The sequence below is a fragment of the Ailuropoda melanoleuca genome, chromosome 3, assembly GCF_002007445.2.
Source record: "Ailuropoda melanoleuca isolate Jingjing chromosome 3, ASM200744v2, whole genome shotgun sequence".
Taxonomy (NCBI): domain Eukaryota; kingdom Metazoa; phylum Chordata; class Mammalia; order Carnivora; family Ursidae; genus Ailuropoda; species Ailuropoda melanoleuca.
Window position 1 is genome coordinate 55,889,196 of NC_048220.1, and position 25,839 is coordinate 55,915,034.

Genomic DNA, 25,839 nt, shown 5'->3' on the forward strand with positions numbered 1-25,839 from the left:
ATGCTCAACATCATTCACCATCAGGAAATACTAATCAAAACTACAATGAGAGGGGTGCCTGGGTGGCTCAGTCAGTTACGCGTCTGCCTCCGGCTCAGGTCATGATCCCAGGGTCCTAGGATCGAGCCCTGTGTCGGGCTCCTTCCACAGTGGGGAGCCTGCTTCTCCCTCTCCCTCTGCCTGCTGCTCCCCCTGCTTGTGTTCTCTCTCTCTCTGTCAAATAAATAAATAAATAAATAANTCCCTCTGCCTGCTGCTCCCCCTGCTTGTGTTCTCTCTCTCTCTGTCAAATAAATAAATAAATAAATAAATAAATAATCTTAAAAAAAAAAAACCCTACAATGAGCTATCACCTCATACCTGTCAGAATGGCAAAAATCACAACAAAAGAAACAANTCTTAAAAAAAAAAACCCTACAATGAGCTATCACCTCATACCTGTCAGAATGGCAAAAATCACAACAAAAGAAACAACAGGTGTTGGCGTGGATGTGGAGAAAGGGGAAACCTCTTGCACTGCTGGTGGGAATGCAAACTGGTGCAGCCACTCTGGAAAACAGTAGGGAGGTTCCTCAAAAATTAAAAATAGAACTACCCTATGATCCAGTAATAATGGCGCATTTACCCAAAAAATACAAAAACATTATTCAGAGGGATACATGCACCCCTATATTTATAGCAGTATTGTTTACAATATCCAAACAATGGAGGCAGCCCAGGTGTCCACTGAGAGATGAATGGATGAAGATGTGGATGTGGTAATACATACACAATGGAATATTATTCAGTCATAAAGAAGAATGAAATCTTGCCATTTGCAATTACAGGGATGGCGCGAGAGAGTATAATGCTAAGCAAAACAAGCCAGAGAAAGACAAATACCATATGATCTCACTCATATGTGGAATTTAAGGAACAAATGAGCAAGGGAAAAAAAGACAGTGACAAACCAAGAAACACTCTTAAATATGGATAACAAACAGATGGGCATCAGAGGAGAGGTGTATGGGGGGATGGGTGAAATAGCGGATAGGGATTAAAGAGTATGCTTATCATGATGGAAAAATAAAATAATTTTTTTTAAAAAAGGAAAAGGACCCTGAGAACTATTCCTGGAAGCCTTGAACTGCTCTGATGGTTGCCTGTGCTTCCTTTCTCCTGCTCTACCATTTCTTTTCGTTTTAGTGAAGCCCTGCACGAGCATTGCCTGTGGAGTTCTGAGTCCTTCAATGATCCAGTCTGTGCAACTGACGAACTAAACCTTAGCATTGCCCGTCTCATCCCGGAACAAACTCCCTTTGGACAGAGATGCATGTAGGCCTGCTGTTTCAGACCAAACCACTGACTTTTCATAGCTCTCTTCGTGAAGTGCCACTGAACAAGAATGGTACTGGCTGGAAAGTCTGGGAAGGAGCTTTACGATAAAGGGTACCTGAGCAGACCTACTCTGGCAGCACCACAAGGCATCTAACTGCCCAGAAATGCTTTCAGAAAACAGTTCTTCTGGTTCAGCAAAGGCTGAACTGAAGTGTGACAATTATATTCTTATGCCACGAGTCTCTGAAGTCAGAATGAGAACATGGAACAGGATGGTGACTCAAACTCTTCTCTGTCACTTGCACTCAGCCCTGTCATATTCTCTCATTCTCAAGGGTTTAGAGATTTCTGGGCACTCCAGGAAAAACGGAAGGGTTTGCAAGACCAACCTCGATGTCTTAGATTTTAATGAACATAGGATACTTGGGTTGTTTTGTCAAAGTACAGATTCCAAGTCCCTATACGAGTGATTCTCATGCAGTAGGTCTGAGACACAGTTCAGAAAGCTGCATTTTAAATAACAGTTGATGTAAGCTTCAGTTTGAAAAAGAATGCCCTTGGGCAATGTGACTATGTCTTGTGGTGTGGCTAATACTGGACAGGGCCTGGGAGAAGCGTCCTGGCGCACAAGAGTGTGCAGGGACACCTACCACCCAGGCATCCGGGTGGACTAATTCAGTCCCATCCATCTCTTTGCCTCCTGGCCCAAGGAGGAGTAGCTTGTGAGTGCTGCTCTGCTGTCCCCTCTGGTGGGTACACTGAAAACACGGCTTTGTCCCAGCTCTGAAGCTGGAGGCATTCTGAGGAAGAACTCTTCTGTAGAGTGAGCAGAACTAGGAGAAGCCACCGTGCCCACCTCTGGAGTGAGCCTTGCAGTGAAAGATTTAAATTCTAAATTGATTATTACATTTAAAAATGCTTAGACTAAACGCAGAACCTCTCCCAGGTACCCTGACCCTGAAAAGGAAAGCCAAGAAATGATAATGAGTAAATGCCCAGCAGACTACAGACAAGCCACTCTTGGCCAATGGCCAGGCGAGCCCCCTGGGCACACATATCAGAACAACTTACTTATTTTAAGGCTGTTTTTACTCCGTATGCCCTGAGGCTTATTTCTAACCGTCACTAGTTCAGCCTCTCTGACATTCTTCCTTCAGATATAAACAAATGATTGGACCATAACATGCAACTGCTTACTAAGTTGCTCTTAATTGTTTTTTAATTATTTTAACTCAATTTTGAGCTATATAACCACAAAAGAAAAGAACGAAATCAGTAAACACTATTTTTGAGAAACTGATAGGCCCTTCACATCAGTTAAAACAGTGTTTTTTTCCTCTTTCACTAACTGGCTACATCTCCCTTTCTCTAAGGTACATAACACTATATTACTACACGATGACAACTTCTACAGAAATAAGGGTGGACAACAAATCTTGGGAAAGCATATGTCACAGTAAGAAGAAAGGTCTTTTTTTTCCATAATCATTCTGATGCAATTGTTAACACGTCCCTGAATAACATGTTAGATACTTCTTCACACAGAAAATTTACCTTTTCTTCTCCAACTGGTTTGGCTACAAATGTAGAGAAAGCCACACTAACAAGTTTCTCAATACCAGTGAACATGTCCTGTACTATGACCTTGATGCTGATCTAAAACGAAAAGAAAAAAAGTCAGTAAACTTTCAGCCATCCAGATAACACACGAGATTGCAGTGATGAAACACTGCATCATTTTTTTGTTTTTGAATAAAATCAGCATTTTAATTTACTTTTAAGCAACACTGTTCATTCAGTGATTTTCCATATAATTAAAAAATAACTTCTGATTATAGAAATATACGTATTTACCATGGAAAGTTTAGTAAACATAAAAATAGATAAAATGGAATTTTATAGAAATATAAAATATAGAAATATATGTATTTCTGATTATAGAAATATACGTATTTACCATGGAAAGTTCAGTAAACATAAAAATAGATAAAAATGGAATCTGACTATCCAGAGCAAATATTATGAGCAATCCTTCCACCCAGACTAATAATTACTAACATTTAGGTGAATTTTCTTCCAGTTTTATGTGTATGTAAATATACACATAAAGTTATCATACTGTATTTATAGCTTTATATTATAATTTTAAAAACTGACATTATCTGACAAGCATTTTCTAATCCCATCGTTACTAAATATGCTTTTGAAAACAAGATACTCATGAACGCCTTGAAGATCATTAGAGAGATGTACCAAACTTTAAAAAATCTTCAGTCTCTCAGTTTTATAACGTGGACAAAATGTGATCATGTTATCTGTAGTTTTGTTTCCTTTTCTTGGAGTTTTATTTTTCAGGAATGGCAAGAAGGTGGCTGAGACACTATGGTGACACCACAATGGACTGGATTTCCCTGTGTGAAGACGTCTGAAGCTTAGGTCCTGCAGCTTTCACTTCGTAGAAGGGTTGGTAAACTCAGGAATCTGTCATTAGATTTTGGCTAACAGACACTTGCCCCACATATCCCTGATAAGTAACACTATCTTCTTGGAATCATGGGCCACCTTGGGCATCTTAGTTTAGCACTGTGTTATCAAAGACAGAGAACAGCTCTTTCTACATCTTCACGTATGAAGATACGTGCTTCACCTCACATACAAGAAAATTCAATAATCCATGATTCATTTTATGTCACTTACCTTGTTAGTACAAAGGAATATTTGCATGGTAGCACCTCAGTTAACTCAATGGTGATTAACAAAATTTAAGCCATCCATTTTCAACCCCACAATTCTAGAGAGTTAAAACACGTTCTGAACACCGTCTTCCGTTACAACAGTTAACAAAGTCAGCTTGCAATAACATTCTGTGAAAACAACTAGAAAAACTGAACCAAGTACAGGAAGCAACTATTTTCACACATAAGGTAGCAGACAACGCAGAACTGTGAGCCCCAAGGAAGAAGGAAACAGATAAGAGGAGCACTTGAATTTCCTGGGCTCTCGGCCTGAAGGTAATTCCCAGACTATGGCCAAGGAGGGGAAACTGAATCTTGCCAACCTGAGGAGCCAGAACTCAAGGACACCAAGGCAGCTGAGATGTGTGGGCAGTGTCCCAGAAAGAAGGGAGCTACAAAAGGAAAGAATTCCAGAAATCTGCATATGGTCCTGTTGAGTGTTTGATCGCCACCAGCCTGGGCATGTGTAGGGTAGAAGCTCACAAGGCCAGACAAGAGCACCCTCTGAGGCTGGAGAGCAGGAACATGAGCAAGAACTCACACAGAGCGCGGAAGCTGGCACTGCCTCCAGCCAGACCTCACTGCATACACAGCACACTCGGAGACCGCCGGAGACCTCAACCGGGAAGAGCGGCTAAATAAGCCCGAGGCGAGGCTAAGATTTACTTTCCTCAGGATCCGAAATCTGTGCATTTATTTATTTATTTATTTACTTACTTACTTTTTAAATATTTAGAGAGAGAAGGCAAGCAGCTGGGAGGAGGAGGGGGAAAAGGACAGGGAGGGAGAGAGATCTCCAGCAAACTTCCCGCTGAGCATGGAACCTGACAGGAGGGTTGATCCCACAACCCCGAAATCATGACCTGAGCTGAAATCAAGAGTCGGACCCTTAACCGACTGAGCCACCCAGGCGCCCTAGACATCTGTGTTTTTAAACTCACTGGGTTTTTCTTTTTTAGTTTTTAGTCGAATTTCCTTTGGAAATTCTAGCTTGGCTCAGGAACTAGAAGGAAAAGGAGCTATTACCCATGTTTGGGCTGAATATAAAGGACAGCAGTAGCCCTCAGGCGAGAGGCCAAGCCCAGTGGCTACCATGTGGCAAAAGTCAGAAGCCCACAGCCAAGAAAGCATCATCACAACTGTTGAGAGAGCTAGTTTTCAACACAAACATTTCTCTTCTGATTTCAAGTGTTTTGTGCTCCGTTCACATGGATACAGGGGTAAAGCCATCACTATAGGTGTGGTTATTGCCAAATGGTTCTGCTGAGTAGGAATGTGGGTTGAAACATGTCCCCCACCAAATCCAGTACCTTATAATGTGACCTTACTTTGGAAATAGGGTGGTTCAGATGTAATTGATTAAGATGAGGTCACACCAGAGTAGGGTGGGCACCGAATCCAATGTGACCAATGTCCTTGTAAAAAGGGGAAATTTGGACGCAGACACACACAGCATGAGAACAGCACGTGAAGATGAAGGCAGAGATAGGGGTGATGCAGGAGAAGCTGAGGAACTCCAGAGACTGCCAGCAAATCACCAGAAGCCAGAAGAGAGCCTGGAGCACTTTCTCTTGCACAGTCCTCAGAAAGAGCCAACATCACCGATGCCTTGACTTAGGACTTCTAGCTCCTAGAGCTGTGACACAATACCATTCTGTTGGTTAAGCCACCTAGTCCGCGGGGCTCTCTGATGGTAGCCCTGTCCCTTCCTGTCTTCTGGGTCCAGAGATCAAAGGGACTGGTACTAACCAACCTAGAAGGTGCAACAGAGGATCCAGTAACTCCTTTCCTGCTACTTTCACCTGGACAGCGATTTCAAAAGCCTCTGAAAATGTTGCTTTCACAGCTATGGTAAAGAAAGTAAAACCAAGTGGACGTAGAATAAAAATGTTCTAAACTTCCCTTCTCACTTCAGTAACTCTGCCTTTCAAAAACCAGCTAATTATGGGGCTTAGTTTCCAATAGAAGGTGAAAAGATGGAGAACAAGTGTAGTCAGAATAAAGAAATAAAACCCATACCTTGCAAAGAACAAAGAGAGTGCCCTTCTCCCTTGTGTGTTTACTTTCTGTGTGTCCTTCTCTACAAAAATAGTGCATCTCATCACATTTAATTTTAGTAGCAGAGTTGACTGGGAAGCACAAGGTTCTTATTATTTACCTGTGAGCCTGACTACAGATTCAAGGGCCTTCTGAAATTCAGAATCTCATGAACTCGAAATTATTCCAGACCTCCTCCTTTGCCTTCTGTATACAATGAAACACCAATAGTCAGAAGAAAAGGGGTCACTTACCTCCATGCTTGTGCTGAACGCTCTGGTAACTTTTGCTTTGATGGTTATAACTTGTCCAACTCTAGTTACAAAGAGAGGGACGGACTTTAGTAATCCTAGCACATCTCATTTCAGACTTAAAGATTCACTTAGATGCATGTGCCATAGAGGAGTCCCCCCGTATCATGCTGATATGTTCATACACGAAACCTCAGGTTAATGATAACAACAACAACAACAAAAAAAAAGCTGTAAGAACAGATACCAATCACTGTAAGCCACATGTATGTTAGCTGACTACTTCTATTCAAACAGAAAAGGGCCTTTGCAAAGGTGGTGTGCAAAATGACTTCCAAAATCTGCAACAGGTACTTTGATTATATCACAGCTGTTTCCTTAAGAGAAGTTAAAACAAACACACAAGCCAACGTATACAACTAACATTTATTTTTTAAATGTTTGTTCACAAATAAATGGATAAACATACCAACAAGCAAGCGAGCAAACTGATCAACTTCACCAGGTTTACACGGACTCCCAGGATTGCTGGAGGATCCATTTACTCTCCACGATTTCAGGAATCCTGGTCATACAACCTGAAATTGTTCCACACCTTTTGTGTTCAGGCCCCCCAGTTACGTCCTGTTCCTTTACCTCACCTTAACGGTCTACCCAATGTAAGCCTCCTCAATTTTTCTCCTTTACTTTCAAAGTTAAACTACACTCTCCCTTTTCTTCTCCTCACTCTTCTGTTTCAGTGGAATAAAGATAGGTCTCTTCCAGACCTCTTTCTGTACCTGGGCCCTTGACACACGCCCTCATTACCTTTCCTCCCTACTGCGGCCTGCTTAGCTCTTTCTTCTTTTCTACCCGCAATCTCTGCTGTGTTCCTGACTTCCTGTCAGTCTGTGAAAATGCTCCAAACCGCTTGTTTTTAAAGATCTTTCTCTCAAGCCTATTCTATCTCAACATTTTTTCTCTTCTCCTCCATATTCAAACTTCCTAAAATACTCCTTTCTTTATCTAACTCATGTATTTAGGAAATGTTTACTGAGTTACAACTAGTCCTGGCATTAAGCTAAGACCTCAGGATACAGTGATGAGCAAGATAAGGTTGCTGACTGCAAGGAGACCAGTCTTTGCTTGGGACACCAGTATGTAGACAGATGAAGTACAATGCTATGAAATTTTTTTGAAAAAGAAAGGATTGAGTATTACAAAAGCACCCACAAAGTACAGGCTAATTCAGAAAGTTGGGAAAGGAGTCAAAGAATAGGTGATGTTTAAGATGAGTCTTCAAAGATGAGGATTTTACCAGGGGCTGAAGTTTGAGGGCTTTGTTTCCCATTCATTTCTCAGCCGCTCAAATATGGCTGTTGCCTCCACATCTAACTTCTGATCCTTCCACAGTCACTTCCTAACAGCTAAATCCAACGTCTCATCTCATTTAATGTCTTTCTTCAGAAGGCTTTCTCTTCCCTTGGATTTCAAAACAGTGTTCTTTCTTCAATCTCAGTTTCCTTCACTGATTTCTCTTCCTTAATCCATCCCTTCAGTGTAGACCTCTCCTAAATTTCTGTCTTTTGTCCTATTCTCTTCTCACTACACCCTCTTCCTAGAACACCTTGTTCTTGTCCATGATCCTGTCATCTTTATAGAAATGATTCTCAAATCTGCCTCTTAAGCGTGGACCTCATTCTTGAAATTCAGATGTAGAAATTCAGAGCCATATTTCCAAATTTCTCTCAACAGATTCAACTAATAGTCATGGAGGCTCTACTAGGCTCAGTGTCAGCTACCTCCACACACATCACCCAATTTATCTTAATCTCCATATCCAGCACATGCAAACCCAAATCAATTTTCTTTTTTCCTTATATTTCTTCCTTATAAACTTCCTAGCTCTGTTTAGTAAAGTTTCTAGGAGAGATTCACAGTAATAGTACCAGGTGGAGTTACAGTCCCTCTTCAAAGCTACAAAGTACTTTGTACTCATCAACTACTCAAATCTTATGCCTGTCAGTCAGACTTGAGGGGGCACAGGCCACTTTTGTCTCTTCTGTGAACCCTGTTCTGCCTTTAAAAGTAGGGGAATTCCAGGAGCAACTGGGTGGCTCAGTCGGTTGAGTGTCTGACTCTTGGTTTCAGCTCAGGTCATGATCTCAGGCTCGTGGGGTTGAACCCTGTGTTGAGCCCCACGTGGAGCCCTGCATTGAGCCCCACACTCAGTGCGGAGTCTGCTAAGGGATTCTCTCTCTCTCCCTCTCCCTCTGCCCCTCCCCTATATGTACTCACTCTCAAATAAATAAACCTTCTTAAAAATATACAAATAAAGTAGGAGAATTCCAAAGAACCTGGTTGTCCACCAAACCAGACTCTCAACACTGAATGTCAAATGAATGGAACGACCAGAATTTTAGCTAAATAAAACCAGTTTCATAGCACGGCATTCAAGGCCTTCTGTTATGCAGCCCCAGTCTACTGCTGGGGCATCACCTCTCTGCAGACCAGGCTTTTCCTGAGCATTTTCTGCTCCTTCTCACCCTCATGCTTAGATTCTTACACATGCCATTATGTGAAGTCCTTTCCTATTCACCAGATGAAAATCTATACCTCATTTGAGGCACACATTAAATGCTACCCCTCTCATTGATTCTCCAGTCAAAATGTGCACCTTTTAAACTACCCCACAGGATGGAGTTTATATTTCATCCTAGCCTTGAATCCTATCATGATTTCTATTTTGATGATTATGTATTTGTCTGACTCTCACCAGACTCAGTGACTGCTACACTCCAAAACTGTGCCATCATCATTCATATATCCTACTGAGTCCAGAGCAGTACTTTTTGTACAGGCAATGAATATCTGAGAATTTTAAAAATATCCAATATGGGTTATAACCAAATTATATGGATTTCTATATGTAGCTTCCAATTTTCTCTTTTTATGGTTCAGGTCCCATGTAAAAAATACAAGAAGGTCCCTTTCCATGATGTTAGTGGCCACAAATCCTTTCTGATAACACAAACAAAAAATAGTGCAAAATGGAGCAAAATGGCAACCCACATTTCACTGATGAGGTTACTAGTTAAGTCCAATTTACAGAAGTTTGCAAACTATATAATAGATATTTTATTACAATACATTGTTGGCATTCCTAAATTTAACAATGGTGCTTCTATGTAGTCCTAAATAAGTCTGGATTTGTAGTAATTTGTAATTTTGCTGAGATACAAACACAAGTCAATTTGTTCTACTTCAGGAAAAATCACATAGCTAGTACGTAAGCTTGGTCATTGGACCTTTATCTGCATTTGCAAGACTCTAGAATCTCCATAGCTCTTTCAGTGACACTCCAGCTGCCTATAAGAACAACTACTGGGAAGTGTTCAGTAAAAGTTGCTGATCACAAACACAGAAGCAGTGGGTCAGGGAAAGCACTGGATTAACCGTAAGAAGATCCAGGCTCAAAGCACCCTCTGTCCCCTGGTTTTGCTCAGGGCATTAGGCCTCAGTTTCCCATCGGTACAAAGAGAAAGCTGGGCTGAGCTATGAAGGTCTCTCCATGTCTGTGATTCTAATTCCTGCCAAAAATTTCTTCTGTCTGAGTTTTAAAGAAGTAATTTCTTCATGTATGTGGTTTTATTTAACTTAATTTTGTTTGTATCTAAATAAATAAATGTCAAATAGATAAATGTAACAGTGAGGCTGGAGAGACAGACTGAGCACCTCACTGGACAAGACTACTTAGGGCTTGAAAACTGTGGCAACTACCTCCATGGTCTTTGAGAACCATCCAAGACCAGTAACAGAAGACCTTCTCACTTTCTTTTCCTTGTAAGTTACGTTCATGTCTTCAAGGATCAAGATATTCAGGGAAAAACAAAAAACAGTGATACAAACATAAAATCAAAGAAATTAAGTAAAACCATATAATCCTAATTTATTACAGGTATTAGTATAAACTCTTTAAAAAACAAATAATTCTTAATTCTATCCTCTGAAAAAAAAACTAGAAATGACCAACACTTTATAAATGAGTATGTTTTCTGCCGTAGTTGTGATCTCTACTTACTATTTCTTTTGAAGAAATTTATGACTCTAAGTTTTTGTAAGGAAATATAAAAGATGAGCCCACCATGTCATACCAGAAAGCAAAGGAGTTATGAAAGACATCTAACTTTGCAGTTATGTCCAAAGAACTTAGGAGCCAAGCTGAAGAAGCTCCCACTGTTCAAAGATGAGGCAGTTTGAGCATCCACAAGAATAACCACATCCATACTGAAATGGATCAGATACGTTAAAGTCCATGCGCTTATAATGATACTAAATAAAGAAAAAGAATTAAGCCTGTCTTTCCTGGACAAACTGTATCTAAGGGTAACCAAGTGATTAATGAGAGAAATGCTCTCTCTTCACCAATGTTTGAGAAAATAAATGAAGAAGAAATGGTAGGACTGGCATATCACCATTTTACCAATACCTAATGAAATAATGTTCTAGGTAATGATCATCGGACATCATATGCTCTTGACAAGAACTAGCTTTACCAAAATATCAGAACTTCATCAAATCAGTTTTTAGATGTAACTATCATTTTACAAGAAATACAAAGAATGGGTAAGCAATTTAAAGAGGGATACAATGAGCAAATACAAAATGTGGTAAACTCTATAGGACAAATGACTTATTTTTTTCTTTAAAAAATACACTAAGAGAAAATTATATGTTAAAAGACTTATCAACCATATTGAATCCTGATTCAAGAAACCAATTAATTAAAAAAATATATTTTCTGAGACCACCGGGAATAACAATTTCAGTTAATGGTATTGTGATTATGTTATTATGTTTTCTAAAAGAGCCCTTACCACACAGAAATATATAATGAAATATTCACAGATGATGCCTGAGATTTCCTTCAAAATAATCCAGGTGTGAGGGGGAGTATGGAGAGGTGTTGATAAAACAAGAGTGTCCCCAAGTTGATCACTGTTGTAGTTGGGTGATGGTCCTTGGGGATATACTATACGAATCTCTCTACTTTTGTGTATGTTTGAAACCTTTGTTGATCTTGAAATTTTCTGCAATAAGAGATGGTAAAGCACACACACACTCCCACACATAATATGTTTTTCATAATTTAACATCTGTATTCAGATGAATTAATGTTTACCCAACAACCTAATGATGAAATTCACCATCCTAGACCTACTTATTATCATTAATTATTCTTCTGGTAGAGGAAGAAGCCATGAAGAAGCAGCTCATAGAAATCCTGCTGTCTCATACCAGAATGCATCTATTCAGAGAGCTGTTTCTCCACAAATCAGGACTATGAATTTACACTTAAACGTAACTATAACTAAGTCCTGCAATTATTCTTTTACAGACTTACATGAGGTCAAATGTTATTTATTTGATTAACAAATTGGATCACTGACTCCAAATGAATAAGCTTAGGTGCCACAAATACATGTTGTAAATGAGCCAATAAGCCCAGGAGAAAGGTGTGGTAGAGCGATGCCACGTACCTGGCTGTCTCCTTGAATTGTATGTCATCCACTAAGGCTGTAACACAGGAAACCCCAGCATGTCTTTCCGCTTCAAAAAACAGGTAAAAATGTGTTGCATTAGTAGTTATGCTTAAATATTTCAGCATAAGGGAAAAGAAATAAAAATTAAATGGACTTATTCTAGTAACTCATCCTCTGGTTCAGTAAATTACCGCTGAGCCCACACTTGTGGATGACGTGGACCAAGAACAGTTCTTTTGCTCTGTAAGATGTATTTCTACTGCATGGAAATTACTGTACTTTCTTCTAAGTTTTAACTTACAGTGTCTTTGATTTGAAATTCAATACCTAGTATACCTAGCGACTGGAATAGCAACTTTAGGAATTTTCTGCCAACTTCAAATATTTTGTCAGATACTACCCTTTTGTTTTAAAAACAATGCATTAAAGATGTATTCATTATGCCACATGACCAGAAGCTGCATATATTTAGACCAGTTAACATGTATAAGCACTGAACTGTATGGAGACCCTGAAATCATACCCCAAATCAGAGAGCAATTTCTCTGGGTATCAGAGAAATACCCAGTCTGTGTATAGACTGGGTATTTAGTCAATATTTATTGTTCATTATTACCAAATTCAGTATGCATGAATTATGTTGGAGACGAGAGTATGAAATAGGGTAGAATGAGGTTAAGGAAGAACCCTAGCTATTTCCATATTCCATGTCTGCCTTTAATTTGTTGAGGTTTATTTTCCCTGATTGTTGATTTTTATATAAATATATCAGAACTTATTCTCTTTAGGAAAAAAGTGGACATGTGCTTCTGCCAGAATCTGATTTTGACAAACAGTCAAAGCCCAAATAGATTGCACTGGCTTTTTAGGAACTTTTAACCCCATTTTAATTTTGGAGACTTCACTCCTGCTGCCACATTATGAAAGAGACAGTGAATTACACCGATGTTGTCTTCTTTGTGTGGATTACTTTAACCGCAATAATAACTGACAGTGCGAGGTAAAGAGAGGCGAGAAAATACTCGAGAGCAGGTATTTAGAACACTCTTCCCTATAATCTAATCTGTAGAAAATCAGACATTTTGGTTCTACCAGTTGGAAATAACTAACTGTTCTTCCAAATATGTACATAATATAAACTGAGTTACCAGAAAAGTAACCATAGCAGCACTGTGTGTGTGAGTGATGGAGAGGGGATGCTTAGCTTCCCAGCTATTAAGTTCAATGAGAGGAAGGGAATGTGAAAGTATCAGACTCTATAAATACTCAAGTTGGGCTCAACTGAATTCAGTGTATCAAACCTCTGTTAAATTCCTACTGATTTCCAGACACTGAGCTGAGTCAGTCCTACCTCTTCCCAAGTTTACTTCGTGGCAGTTAGAGAGCCAGCCATAGTCGGTGCCCTTCTAGAGCTTAAGATTTCCAGAGAACTACTGTATCCTTGCAAATATATGCTATAAAACATTGACTAAGGAGTACCTAATAGACATTTGTTCCACTTACCTGACATGAGGGAGCATGAGTTTATTAAACTATTCTTGTTAATAAAGCATTACCATGTATGTCAACATAAGTGACAAATTTTGAACGATTTAAATAATTAAAGTGCAATAATCAACAAGCTTAAATTTTTATTGTATATATCAAGCACCTATTTTATATATATATATATACACACACATATACATATATATATAATTTATCTATTATATATAATTATGGCACTACACTAGATTGGGATCATGAACAAACATTATCATAATAATAGTTACCATTTATTAAACACTTCCTATTGACCAGGCACTGAGCTAAGTATTTACGTATGTCAATTAAATGAGGTTGGTACTATTATTAGTTTAATTTTACAAATGAGGAAATTTAGGCTTAGAAAGATTGACTCCATTGTTCTAAATAGTGATTTTGACTACAGAAGCAATAGGAACTCTCAGAAAAGGGCAGTCAAGGAACACTCTTAGAGAAGTGCTTAGCTAAATATGGGCGCCAGAGGCTCAATAGCCATGGTTTACACTATAGACTTTTAAGGGTCATTAATCAAAAAGAAAAAACAAATATATGGGGAACCAACACAGGACCACAGTTTTTACATGTGATTCTATGCAATTGTCTTATTTTGTTTACAAGTGTGTCATCTATGAATTCAATAGGACCAACTTGCTCTGATTCTTGATTTTGATTGTTCTTCACACAATACACTAATAAAAGTGGAGAAACTCTAAAGCTATTGCTGATTTTGTGGAGAAACTGAGAGAAGCTGGGAACAGCAGCAGACTAGCTAAGTGGTTGTAATCCAGGTATGAGATGATGATTGATTAAAATGGTGATATCTCCATTCACTCATTCCTTTAACTAATGTTGACTGAATACCTGTGGTATGTTAGCCTCTATGTAAGGGGCTGGCAATATAAAACAGCCATGATTGTTCTCACAGAGTGTAGTGGAGAAGTCAGGGATTAATAAAATGAATAAGTAATAAAATGAATTAAGTGCTCTGAGGAAAACATTATTTTTATGGGAGTTGTAACTGAGAAACCAGACCTAGGTGGGATGTCAGGGAAGACCCATGTGGAGGGGATGCTTCAGCAGAGATCTGAAGGATGATTAAGACTAAAATAGATGTGTTGAGGAGGAAGAACATAGAAAAGGTGAGCACAATGAGCAGAACAACAATTACAAAGATCCTGATCAAGGTAGGTCTTTGAGGATAAAATGCAGAAAGCAAGAGGGGTGACTGGGTGCTCAGTTGGTTAAGCGTCTCTTGATTTTGACTCAGGTCATGATCTCAGGGTCATAAGATCGAGCCCTGACTTGGTCTCCACACTCATCATGGAGTCTGCTTGAGCTTCTCTCTTTCTCTCTCCCTCTGTCCCTCTCCCCACTCAAGTGTGCACTCTCTAATAAATAAATAAATAAAATCTTTGGGAAAAAATGCAGAAAGCAAGAAGGAGAGCTAGTAAGGCTGAAGAGTTGGCTGGGAATGGACTATGCACAGGGCCTTGAAGTTCTTGGTTGACAGTTTCATAATTATTATTGCAGATATCCAGATCTTCTGGACTCCAATGTTCTGATGAGGTCAGAAGTAATTCTAATCATTGTTCTCCTAGGTATAGCATAGTGTTTTCCTCTGCCTGCTTTCAAGATTTTCTTTTCATCATAGTTTGCCTGTGATGTACTTAGATGTGGGCTTTTTTAGTATTAATCTTGCTTGGTATCCTATGATCTTCTTAAATCTGTAGATATATGTCTTTCATCACATGTGGGAAAATTTCAGCTACTATTTCTTTAAATATTTGTTTTATGTTTCATACTTTTTCTCATCTCTTTTGGGGCTCCAATTATAAGTATGTTACATCTTTTGAAGTATTTTTTCATAAATCTCTGTTCATTTTTGAAATTCATTTTTTCCCTTTTCTTCAGACTATATAATTTCTATTGTCCATTTTTATGTTTACTCACTCTTAGTCTCCTCCATTCTGCTGTTAAGCCTATCCAGTGAATTTTTTTATTTCAGATACTGTAATTTTTCAATTCAGGAATTTCCACTTGGTTCTTTTTTTAGTTTCTATTTCTCTGCTGAAACTTATTATCTTCTCATTCTTTATGATCACAGTTTTTATTACATCCTCAAGCATAGTTATAAGAGCTGCTACAGAACCACAGAAGCTTAATTCTAGCACGTGGGTCATCTAGGGATTGCTCTCCATTATCTTTTCACTTAAGAATGCATCACATTTCCCTGTTTCTTTGTATTTCAAGTAATTTCTGACTGTATCATAGCCATTGGGAGTCATACATTGTAGAAATTGTGGATTCTTACATGTTCCTCTGAAGAGTACTGTTTTGTTTTGTTTTTTTCAAGTGAGCAGTTAACTAAACTCAAACTATAAAAATCTTGTTTCCCGAGAGGTTGGGATAGCCCTTTTCAGTTCTTTTGGCATTATCTAGGAAGGTTGGAGTTTCTCCTATCCATACATGATTCAAGGTTCACCAGAGATTTGAGCAAAAAAAACATAGATTTTAGGGCTCTGCCTCTCTGGTTCACTCCTTTCGTGAATTTTCCTCCTCATATTTCAGTAGCTGTGTTCTTCCCAAATCCTCTGGCTCTTCAAACAAGCAAGTCTGTGGGTTTTCCATCAGAAATTTAGCTGGCAACAGAATGGAATCTTTCTTCAGGCTTAAAAGTCATTAAAAAATAAAAAACAAAATGAAACAGAGAAAGCTAGTACCTCTCTCTTCTTCTAAGTGTTGACTTCCAAATGTTCTAAATCTGCTTTTGCTCACTTGTCAGTTGCCATAAGTAGCTTTTATTTAATGTTTTTTCCAGAGTTTATAGTTGTTATCTATGCGACATTTTTTTTTCTGATAGGAGATACTTACTGTGCTAGATACTTATAGCCCTTGATAAGGAAGACAACGGGGTAAGATAAACAATGTATGATATGATCAGATCAGCACTTTCAAAAAATACTTCAGATGCAGCATGGAGAAGAGACCACAATGAATGGTGAAGATCAGTTTAGAAACCACTGCTGAAGTTCCCATGAAGGGTGATGGGAGCTTGGCCTAGGTGGTGGCAATGGAAGCACAGCAAAGTGGTTGGGTTTGAGTGATTCCTTTAAGGTAACATTGTTCATGGGTTGATTATGTAGAGGGGGAAGCAAGGTAGAGAGAGGTATCAAGAATGGATGACTTCTAGATTTCTGACTTGCCCAACTGGATGGCTGGCATGCCATTCCTGAGAGAGTGAACCCTGGAAAAGATTCAGAGATGAAATAGAGGGAAATGTGACTTTGTGACATTTTAAAATAAGAAATGGATATGGAGGGTAGAGGATGCCTCAGATATGGCTTCAATCCTCTAGGCTCAAGGAACTAGAAAAATGGGACTACTGACAGAAATGAGGTTTAATGCTAAAATGATAGTGAACATATTAAATCTTTTTTTAAAATATTGAGAAGGTATTTTAGAATCTAGCAGTGCCTGGGAGTCATGGCTGTGCCCTGGGGGCTATGACTATATGATCATTATTTATCATAGTAAGTGGCTGCAAGGAGTGCTGGTTAATAAGGAACTCTGCCTGGGAAAATGGCAGGAAAAGCAGTGTTTGTATTATTGATATTATATAAAGTAAAGCACTATGGTGCAGGATTTCTCTGCCACAGATTCTGTTACACCTTGGCTAAATAATGTCCCTTAATAACATGGTGCTTCTCACGTGGAGTGTTTAACACAGGTATTTGCGTGTGTCCAAACTAACTGTATCTTTTTTTTTTTAAGTTTTTATTTATTTATTTGAGAGAGAGAGAGGCAGCGAGAGAGGGAACACAAGCAGGGGGGTTCGGAGAGGGAGAGCAGGCTTCCCGCTGAGCAGGGAGCCTGATGGCAGGTCTCAATCCTAGAACGCTGGGATCATGACCTGAGCCGAAGGCAGACACTTAACGACTGAGCCACCCAGGCGCCCAAACTAACTGTATCTTAAAGGTTTCTTTAATATTGTATTGTTAGTAATATAACTATTCATCTAGAGTAATTGGCTCTCAGTTGAATCAGTCTACGGCCTGAGTTTCCAAAGTAATTTTTGTGACAGGTGCAGGACGCCAACTGTTTATCCTTTAGAGGACAGAGGCACTAAGTGAGGTAACTAAAAGTCACTTCAATATTCACATAATATATTCAGTTGCCTTGGCAACAGGCATCATTATTAGCAACCTCAGTGATTTTTACACTTCTCTTAGATGTGAATTAATTTTATATTCATGCTTCCTTCCATTATTTATGTATTATAATCGACCTCAAATACTGATAAAAACTTAAGACAGAAACCAAACAGACCTATCAACAAACAGAAAACAAACAAGCAGATTGGCATAAATATATGGCTAAATTTTGTGGGCGGTTAACACACGGGCAATTAGAAACCCTATTGATGCTCAGTGAGAAAAGCAGGGTTTTTTTTTTTTTTTTAAGATTTTATTTATTGACAGAGACAGCCAGCGAGAGAGGGAACACAAGCAGGGGGAGTGGGAGAGGAAGAAGCAGGCTCACAGCAGAGGAGCCTGACGTGGGGCTCGATCCTATAATGCCGGGATCATGCCCTGAGCCGCTGTGGCACCCAGCCGCCCCAAAAAGCAGGGTTCTGTAATCGTCTGGGCTTTACTTTTGTCCTCTGTAAAATAAGAGTCCCAAGATACACGATCTTAAACTCCTTCCAGCTCTAGTATTTTATCCTAACATATTTTCCCTCAAAATGTACATTTGCTGAGTCTGTTAAGAGCCATATGCAAAGCCTGACTTCATTTTAGAAATGAGATTCCAAGTTCTGGACCCATCCATCACCGACCTACCCATCCACAAAAGCAGGAGGTTTTATTTAGAGATTACTAAGCACGGAGAACTAGCTTTAGTTCACATGCTCATTAGCCAGGCAAGAAATAAAGAAATGAACAGATCAATACACAAAATAATTACAGATTGTGCTAAGTGGTATGAAGGAAATAAAATAGGGCATTGTGATAACACTGCTGAAAGGATACAAATGTAAACCGGAGACCAAGAAAGACTTCTCTGAGAAAAGGATATTTAAGCTGCGATATAATGACGGAAAGGGCCAAGAGAAGAGCATAATAGTAAAATGAGAAGGAGGTGCAAAGGTCCTGAGAAGAGACTTACATAACGTGTGGTAGCAACAAACTGAATGCAGGAGCACGTATGAGAAGTGTGTAATCTCTCAAACCAGACATTACAGAGATTTGCAGAAAGGTAAACTAATACCATGCCTCTAAGTATGTCTTTATTATAGTTGAAAGTATAGTTGTTTTTCAATAGAACTACGTCATGGGTTTATTCTTGTTCTTTTTAAATGAGTTAGTTTTTAAAGATTTCGAATATGGTAAACATCAACAAAAATAACCCACATAAACTAAAGGTCTCGGGGTCCTCACTTATTTAATGGAGTAAAGTAGTCCTAAGACTAAAACGTTTGAGAACCACTGGTCTAGGTCATTCCCGGTGTTGGATGAACGAGCTCAGTCCTTACGGTCCGCAGCCGCACAGGGCTCACGAGTGCAAATACCCGCTCCTTCCTTCTCTCTCCTCACTGACCCCGGGTCCAGCAACGGTGCCGGCTGGGGCGCCGAGCGTCGGCTTCCGCACTGGAGTGGGTCGGCCCGCACCCGGGTCCTCGGGAACCCCCCCTTCCCGACCCGCGCCGCCCCACACCCCCGCATCCCAGCCCGCGCGCCAGTTCCCAGACACCCCCTAACGCATCAAGCCCCCTCTCCCCGACCACCGCACGCACGCCGGACGTCTTCCGGCCCCCACAGCACCCCTCCCCGGCAGCCCCCTACCCGCCAGGCAGGCGGTGGCGTCGATCCACTTGAGCAGCTGCCCGGCGCTCAGCTCGCCGCGCGGGTTGGCGTGCGCGGGCTGGACGGCCTGGCTCATGCGCACTTCTCCGGGCGCCGAGCGCTCCATGGCCCGGCCGGCAGCGAAGACCCCGGGCCGAGGGCGTCGGGCCGGATCGGGCCGCGCTGAGCCCGCCCCCGCTCGGCAGGGCACCGGCGCCGCCCGCCCCCCTGGCCCGGAATGCCGCTCCCAGCTGGCCGCCAGGGCCCGCCCGGTGCACGCGGAGGCGGGATTTGGGGTGCCGGCAATAGCACGCGGAGGGCGAAACAGAATGCTCTTCTGTCTCGGAGGCGGCCACATCCAGGGCCTGGAGGCTGGCAAAGCTGGGAACGGCCCGAGGTTCTTACCTGTGAGGGGAGGATAGCAGCACCTACGTCAGAGGACTGTGGGAAGAATTAAATGAAGTAACGTAGGAAACTCGTAGCATGTGCCTGGCTAAGATGATACAGGTGTTTGCCAAGTCAGCGAAGTTAACATCCGTCTGAAGAACCTGACAGCCATGGGAGGTTAAGGACTGATTAGTTAAATGCTGTCCGGAGAATGTGGACTTTGGCTTTAGAAGCTGGCTTTCAAGTATTTGACTACCTTTTTCCCCCCTGGCTGTTGACGGCCAGATACAGTGGGGACTCACTTCTCAAGCCCTAGTTCCAAATACACCTTCTGATTCTTAGGATGTTATCATAGCTCCCCAAAGCCCTGTGTTACTGATCATTTGTTATGAAATCACCCCCATTGCCCAACAAATACACACACACACACACACACACACAAGCACACACACACAGTGCTGATGTTTGCAGGTTCATCAGAGTCAGAGAAAGGCAATCTTTTGGTTTTAATCTAGAAAATTTAAGATTAGAAACTGTCACCTCACTATTAATGATCCCAGCAAATCCCAAGACACTCTCATCTTTACAGAAGACAAAATCTAGAATATTAAATGAGAATTTTCATTCTTAGCTGTTAACACATAAAAGCTGTTACACTTCCTAGAGCTGAAATCACTGACTTTACAAAGCCGCTCTCATTAAGGAAACGGAGACAGCAGAAAACCGTCCAGCATAGAATACATTCCTAGTGAATTGTATTCATCATTGTTGGGGCTGGCTGCACTGGGACAGCATTTATAGGTGAAGAGGGGGAAGCCTGGAGAGAGGACGCAACCCGACATAGGAGCAGCTAGGAAAGTAGCAGCATCTGGGTGGAACTCAGGGCTCCTGACTGTCCAGAGCAGCTTACCACAAAACCTAATGGACTCCAGCAAACTGGTGATGCTTTCTCATCCCTCTGCAGCCTGCCAAGCCCCAGCCTAGAGATAGCAGAATGGAGATTCTGGTCATTTTGCTTCTCCTTTTGAAGATTTTATGAAAGAGAAGAATGACCTCAACATGGCCTTAACAACTGTAGGACCCTCTGTGGGTAGGTTGCGGTCCCATACAAGTATAAATACAATTTGGATGCCCTGTTAGGCAAGCATTAAGTTTGGTTTTTATAAAAAGCATAAAAGTGACTTTTCAAAACAAAGTAAAACTCGTGCCTCCAAGACAGTCCTCATATGCAATTATATCCTTATTTCAATAATAGTGTTATTACTCACATTCCCCCTCTTTGGAAAACATCTCTAGATTTCTTCATACCATTTTGGCAGATTCGATTATCGTTCAGGACTTATTCATTCCGTCCACTGATAACTTCACAGGAGGCACTTACTAATGTTGGGCTAGGCCGCATGACTTGCTTTGGAACGGAACATGGGGAGGTAAGAGTGTATCAGTTCCAAGCCTCGCCCTTCAAAGCAGCACCTGTTCCTCTTCTTGGGAATGCGTGACCTCTGCCACGGGGAGACGATATGCCTGAGTAGCTTTCTCCAGCAGCATCTGGGGGCTATACTGACTTCACTTACTGCGGAGCCAGTCTGCCAAGCCGCAGACTTGCAGCCGACGCTAAGCCACCCAGCAGGCACGCAGACTCATGCATGAGACCTAACAACTTGTATGTCCTGTGATTTGGAGATTATATGTTACACAGCAATAACTGATGGTGACATGTATGAATTTCATTTATTAATATTTTAGAAAGTTTATTAAATTACCAGAAATAGGGTTTGCATTATGTTGGTTTTCTCATTTTAGATAAAAAAAGGCAACAAAAATGATAATATTACGTATATACTCATTAACTTGGTTTCTTGTAAACTAGAGGAATTTGTAAATATTTTAAGCATAGGTGTGAGAAGGTAGCTTTTCAGAGTGACTATCCAGAAGGGGACAGCTTGTGTTTGCATAGGTGTGTGTGGGGATGTTTGATCCAAAAGCAGACAAGTTCACAAACTCACTATTGTGTTTTCTTATGTGTATTATCTCCTATTTAGATGTCCTTTGGTTATAGTTTCATATCTTTTGTTGGTTTCTCACTGATTTTCATTTTCAGCCTCTGCCTGAAACTACTGTTCTTATGTTTTTGTGAATGGTCTCTTTTTCGCCCACACAATGAAAATGTCATCTGCATGTGTGAACATTTGCTGTATCCTTTATCTGTCAAGGATTTTTGCTATTATGTTTAAAGAAAAGGCTTCCATTTTCCATTTCTGTTTAAAGTCATCTTTTGAAGATGAGCAGAATGTGAAGCCAGCTTGATTTTTTAAAGGTCATGCACAAGAGCAGGAAAGCAGATCGGGAGGAGTATGGGAAGTATGATAATCACTAGAATAATGAGAACTTCTTTAGGATGTTGTAGTGGGAAGGAAACTAGACAGTCTAACCCCCTCATTCTGGAGATGAGAAAATGAAATGTTTGCCCTGGGTCACATTGCAAGGTAGCGGTCAGGCTTATAGAAACCTGAGAACAAGGAGCACAAAACGCAAGAAGAGAGATGGAAAAAAGTATTTTCCCCAAAGCACACCCTCCCACAAGAATTTGAAAGCAAACAGTTTATTTGGGAGGAAAGTGCAGAGAGCACTGGTAGGGGAATCCAAGCGTGGTCCCCAGACCAGCAGCAGGGGCATTGACTGGGAGCTTGTCAGAAAGGCAGCATCTCAGGCCTCACCCCAGACCTGCTGAATCAGAATCTGTATTTATTAAGCCTCCCAGGTGAGTCATAAGCACATGAAAGTTCATGAAGAACAGCCTGCCCAAGTTACCCCTCTTAGAGACACGGGAGCTGGCGTCTTCATCTTCCAGCTTCGCCCCCACTCCCACCTCCGCCCCCATCCCTCATTGGCTAAGGCTGCTCTGGGGAGCACTGACTCCCTAGCACCGATGCTGACTACAGGGCAAGGGCTCTCAGGCAGAGCTCTCCCTCGGGAAATAGCGAGACCCTGTCAGCTCGTGCTGGGTTCTGGAATGGTGGGTGCTGAGGCTATTCAGGCAAGGCACAGAAAGCCATGGTACTTACACTGCGCTGAGTATCGGAGGCCGCTGGGAGTCTTCTCATTTTAGGAATTGCCAACTTTCTCCAGGGTCTCTTCCTCTTCTTTGCTCCTGGCCCCTACTCTTGGGATCCGTCTCACCCTGGGGAGTTGGACTGTCCCATTTAGCATCTGGAGCCTCAAGCCAACCTTTCCCCCGTTTGTCTCTGTGCTTCCAGTGGCCCCCGCTCGCAGACGGACAAGCATTAGGTGAACAACTTAGGAGTCACCTAATGCACATGGAGTGAAGCACTTTATTTGTTTGAACAAAAGCTGTGTATATAGAGTCCAAGTTTTCCACTTCCCCAGATTTGCTGGGCCCCACCTTCATCCCAGGCACTGCCCAATGGAGACCCCTGGACGCCAACACCACTACTTGTTAATATGCTGGACTAGAGTGATTGTTTTCAAATACTGAACCAGGCTTGCATCCTAGAATAAATCCCACTTGGTCATGGTATACAATTCTTTTTATATATTGCTGAATTCTATTTGCTAATATTTTGTTAAGGATTTTTAACTTCTATATTTTTGAGAGATATTGGTCTGTAGTTCTCTTTTTTCTTATTACTTTCTTTCTTTGTCTGGTTTTGATGTCAGGTTCATAAAGTGAATCAGGAAGTATTCCCTTTACATTCTAGAAGAGGTTGCATAGATTTAAATGTTTTTCTAGAATTCTCCAGTGAAACCATCTGAGGGCTGGAGACGTTTTTGATAGGTTTCTAAATTATATATTCAATTATAAAAATAGTTCTAGAGCTACTCAACTTAGGTATTTCGTATGGGATGAGTTGTGGTAGGTTCTGGGGTTCAAGGAATTGGTTATGTTTGTCTCAGAGAAGGTGATTTACCAAAGGTAGAGATTGCACTAATGTCTGATCAGGTGCTTTGATGCCATGTGGCAGAGCCCTCCCATCTCTTCTTAGCCCCTGACGTTGACCTTCCTTTGCCTCTAGTTTCCCCTCAGAACTCTTCAGTCTCCCACCCTCAGCATTCCCTTGCTTTCTAAGCTGGCTCTCAAGCAATTCCCTCTCTAAGAGTGGTTCTCAAAATTCTCTGGCCCCACCCAGATGTGCTAAATCAGAAACTGTGGGGGTGAGGCAATAATCTGTGTTGGAACAAAAATTGCACGTGATTCTGTTGCACACTAATGTTTAAGAATCACTGGGGTGGAGCTGTCATCGCAGTCTTTCCCAAGCATGTCTGCAGTTTGACAGGTGCAGGAGAAAGAGCCCCAGTCTCAGGTCCAGAGAGATGGGTTTGTGTCTGAGTTGGACCCTCCTCTTGCTGGTGTTGATTGTGAACATGTCACTCAGCTGATTTGTGTCATTAGGTTTTCTTCTTCTTATAAAAGGGGGATGTCCTCCCTACTTCATAAGATTGTAATTTGATAACAAATGTAATCGTGATAAACACTCTTTACTGAGGGTCCTTTAATCCTCACAACAACCCGGAACGTAATAATCCCTTTTTAGAGTTGAGAACTCAAGCACAGATAATGTAATCAATACTCATAACATGCTGCACAGCCCTGTGAAGCGGGGGAACGATCAAAATGGCTATTTCATAGATGAGGAAACTGAAGCAACTTACCCAAGACCATGCAAGGAAGTCGTAGAGCCAGGATTCAAGTAGTTTGGCTTTTTGTCTCAGCTAGGCTGAGAAGTTGACCAATGGGGTCACATTTGTACAATTCGGAAATGGGAGAGATGGGAGTTTACCCAGACCTTTCTAACTCCAAAGGCCATACTTTTCTAGTCTAAGTCACTTCATTCATTCATTCATTCATTCACTCACTCATTCAGTGCTTATTCATGAGTGCCTACTGTGTCCCAGGGACTGTTCTAGGCTTTGGATACATGAAATGGTGAGTGAAATAGAAGTCCCTGACTATACAGAATTCGTGGTTTAATAGATAGCATAGGAAAATGTGACAGAAACACACATCATTCTAATAAGGATGAAACAAAATGATAAATACAGTTGGAAACTGGCTGATGGCTGTGGACAGCTCCTCAGATTATATCCCACCGTTGACCATCTACTAGACTGAAGGTCATTCTTGATTTGTGTATGTGTTTTGTAAACAACAACAAGCTTACAGAAAAGTTAGAAGTCCCCATACAAAGAACTTATTTTTCCCTGAAACATTTGAGAGTAAGTATGTCAACCTGATGATCTATGACTCCCAAATACTTTAGTGTGAATTGCCTATAAACAGGACATCCTCCTGTTGAACCAGAATACACGGTCAAGGAAAGGACGCTAACCTAAACACTCTATCACCGCTAATCCTCGGACTCATTCACGTTTCCCCAATTGTCCCAATGATGCTTTGTGTTACATTCAGTGATTATCTCTCTTTCGGCTCCTGCTGTCTGAAAGGAGTCTTCGGTCTTTTTTTTGAGGCCCATAATCTTACCACTTTTGAAGGCTACAGGCCAGTTATTTTGTAACATGACCCTCAGTTTGGGTGTCGTCTGACGTCTCCTCATAACGAGGTAGTTTCTGTGTCTTCAGCAGCAATGTCACAAAACCATGCTGCATTTTTTTTTAAGATTTTACTTATTTATTTGACAGAGAGAGAGAGACACAGCGAGAGAGGGAACATAAGCAGGGGCAGATGAAGAGGGAGAAGCAGGCTTCCCGCTGAGCAGGGAGCCCAACATGGGGCTCCATCCCAGGACCTCAGCATCCTGACCTGAGCCGAAGGCAGATGCCTAATGGCTGAGCCACCAGACGTCCCGATGCTGCATTCTTGTGCATTATCAGGGAACACCCAGTTTCAATCTGTCCCATTTTTGATGACGCTCATTTTGGTCATTTGATTAAAGTGCTGCCTACAGCCTTTTCTCCAGAAAGTTTCCCCTTTGTAATTTATAAGCATTTTGTGTGGAGGTACTTTGAAACTATACAAATATCATTCTTCATTAAGTTTTTGATTTATACATTAACTTATTTATATCTCCGTGACTTATGGTTTCCTATTTTATTCGATGGGCCATACTCTCTTATCATCCTTATTTATTTTGATGCTCAAATTGTCTTCAGTTGGGCCAGAGGAAACCCCCTCAAGCTGGCTTCTGGGTTGTTGTTGTTGTGTTGAAATATCCGTTCTCTTCTTTTGTAATTCTTCATTTTCCAGTAC

General features: G+C 41.0%; 1 protein-coding gene across 3 annotated transcripts in view; it reads right to left on the minus strand.

Annotated features, from left to right (window-relative positions):
- Nucleotides 1-19,578, minus strand: part of ACOT12 (acyl-CoA thioesterase 12) — a 44,790-nt gene extending 25,212 nt beyond the window's left edge. The window contains exons 1-4 of one of the 3 annotated variants that reach the window (XM_034656449.1): nt 19,227-19,578; nt 11,860-11,929; nt 6,344-6,404; nt 2,872-2,973 (exon numbers count right to left, since the gene is read on the minus strand). In XM_034656449.1, coding sequence (XP_034512340.1) covers nt 2,872-2,973; nt 6,344-6,404; nt 11,860-11,929; nt 19,227-19,353 — 360 coding nt within the window. In that variant the 5' untranslated portion in view covers nt 19,354-19,578. The remainder of the gene's footprint in view (nt 1-2,871; nt 2,974-6,343; nt 6,405-11,859; nt 11,930-19,226) is intronic. The other 2 variants (XM_034656451.1, XM_034656452.1) reach the window with 2 other exon arrangements.
- Between the last annotated feature and the right edge of the window lie 6,261 nt (nt 19,579-25,839).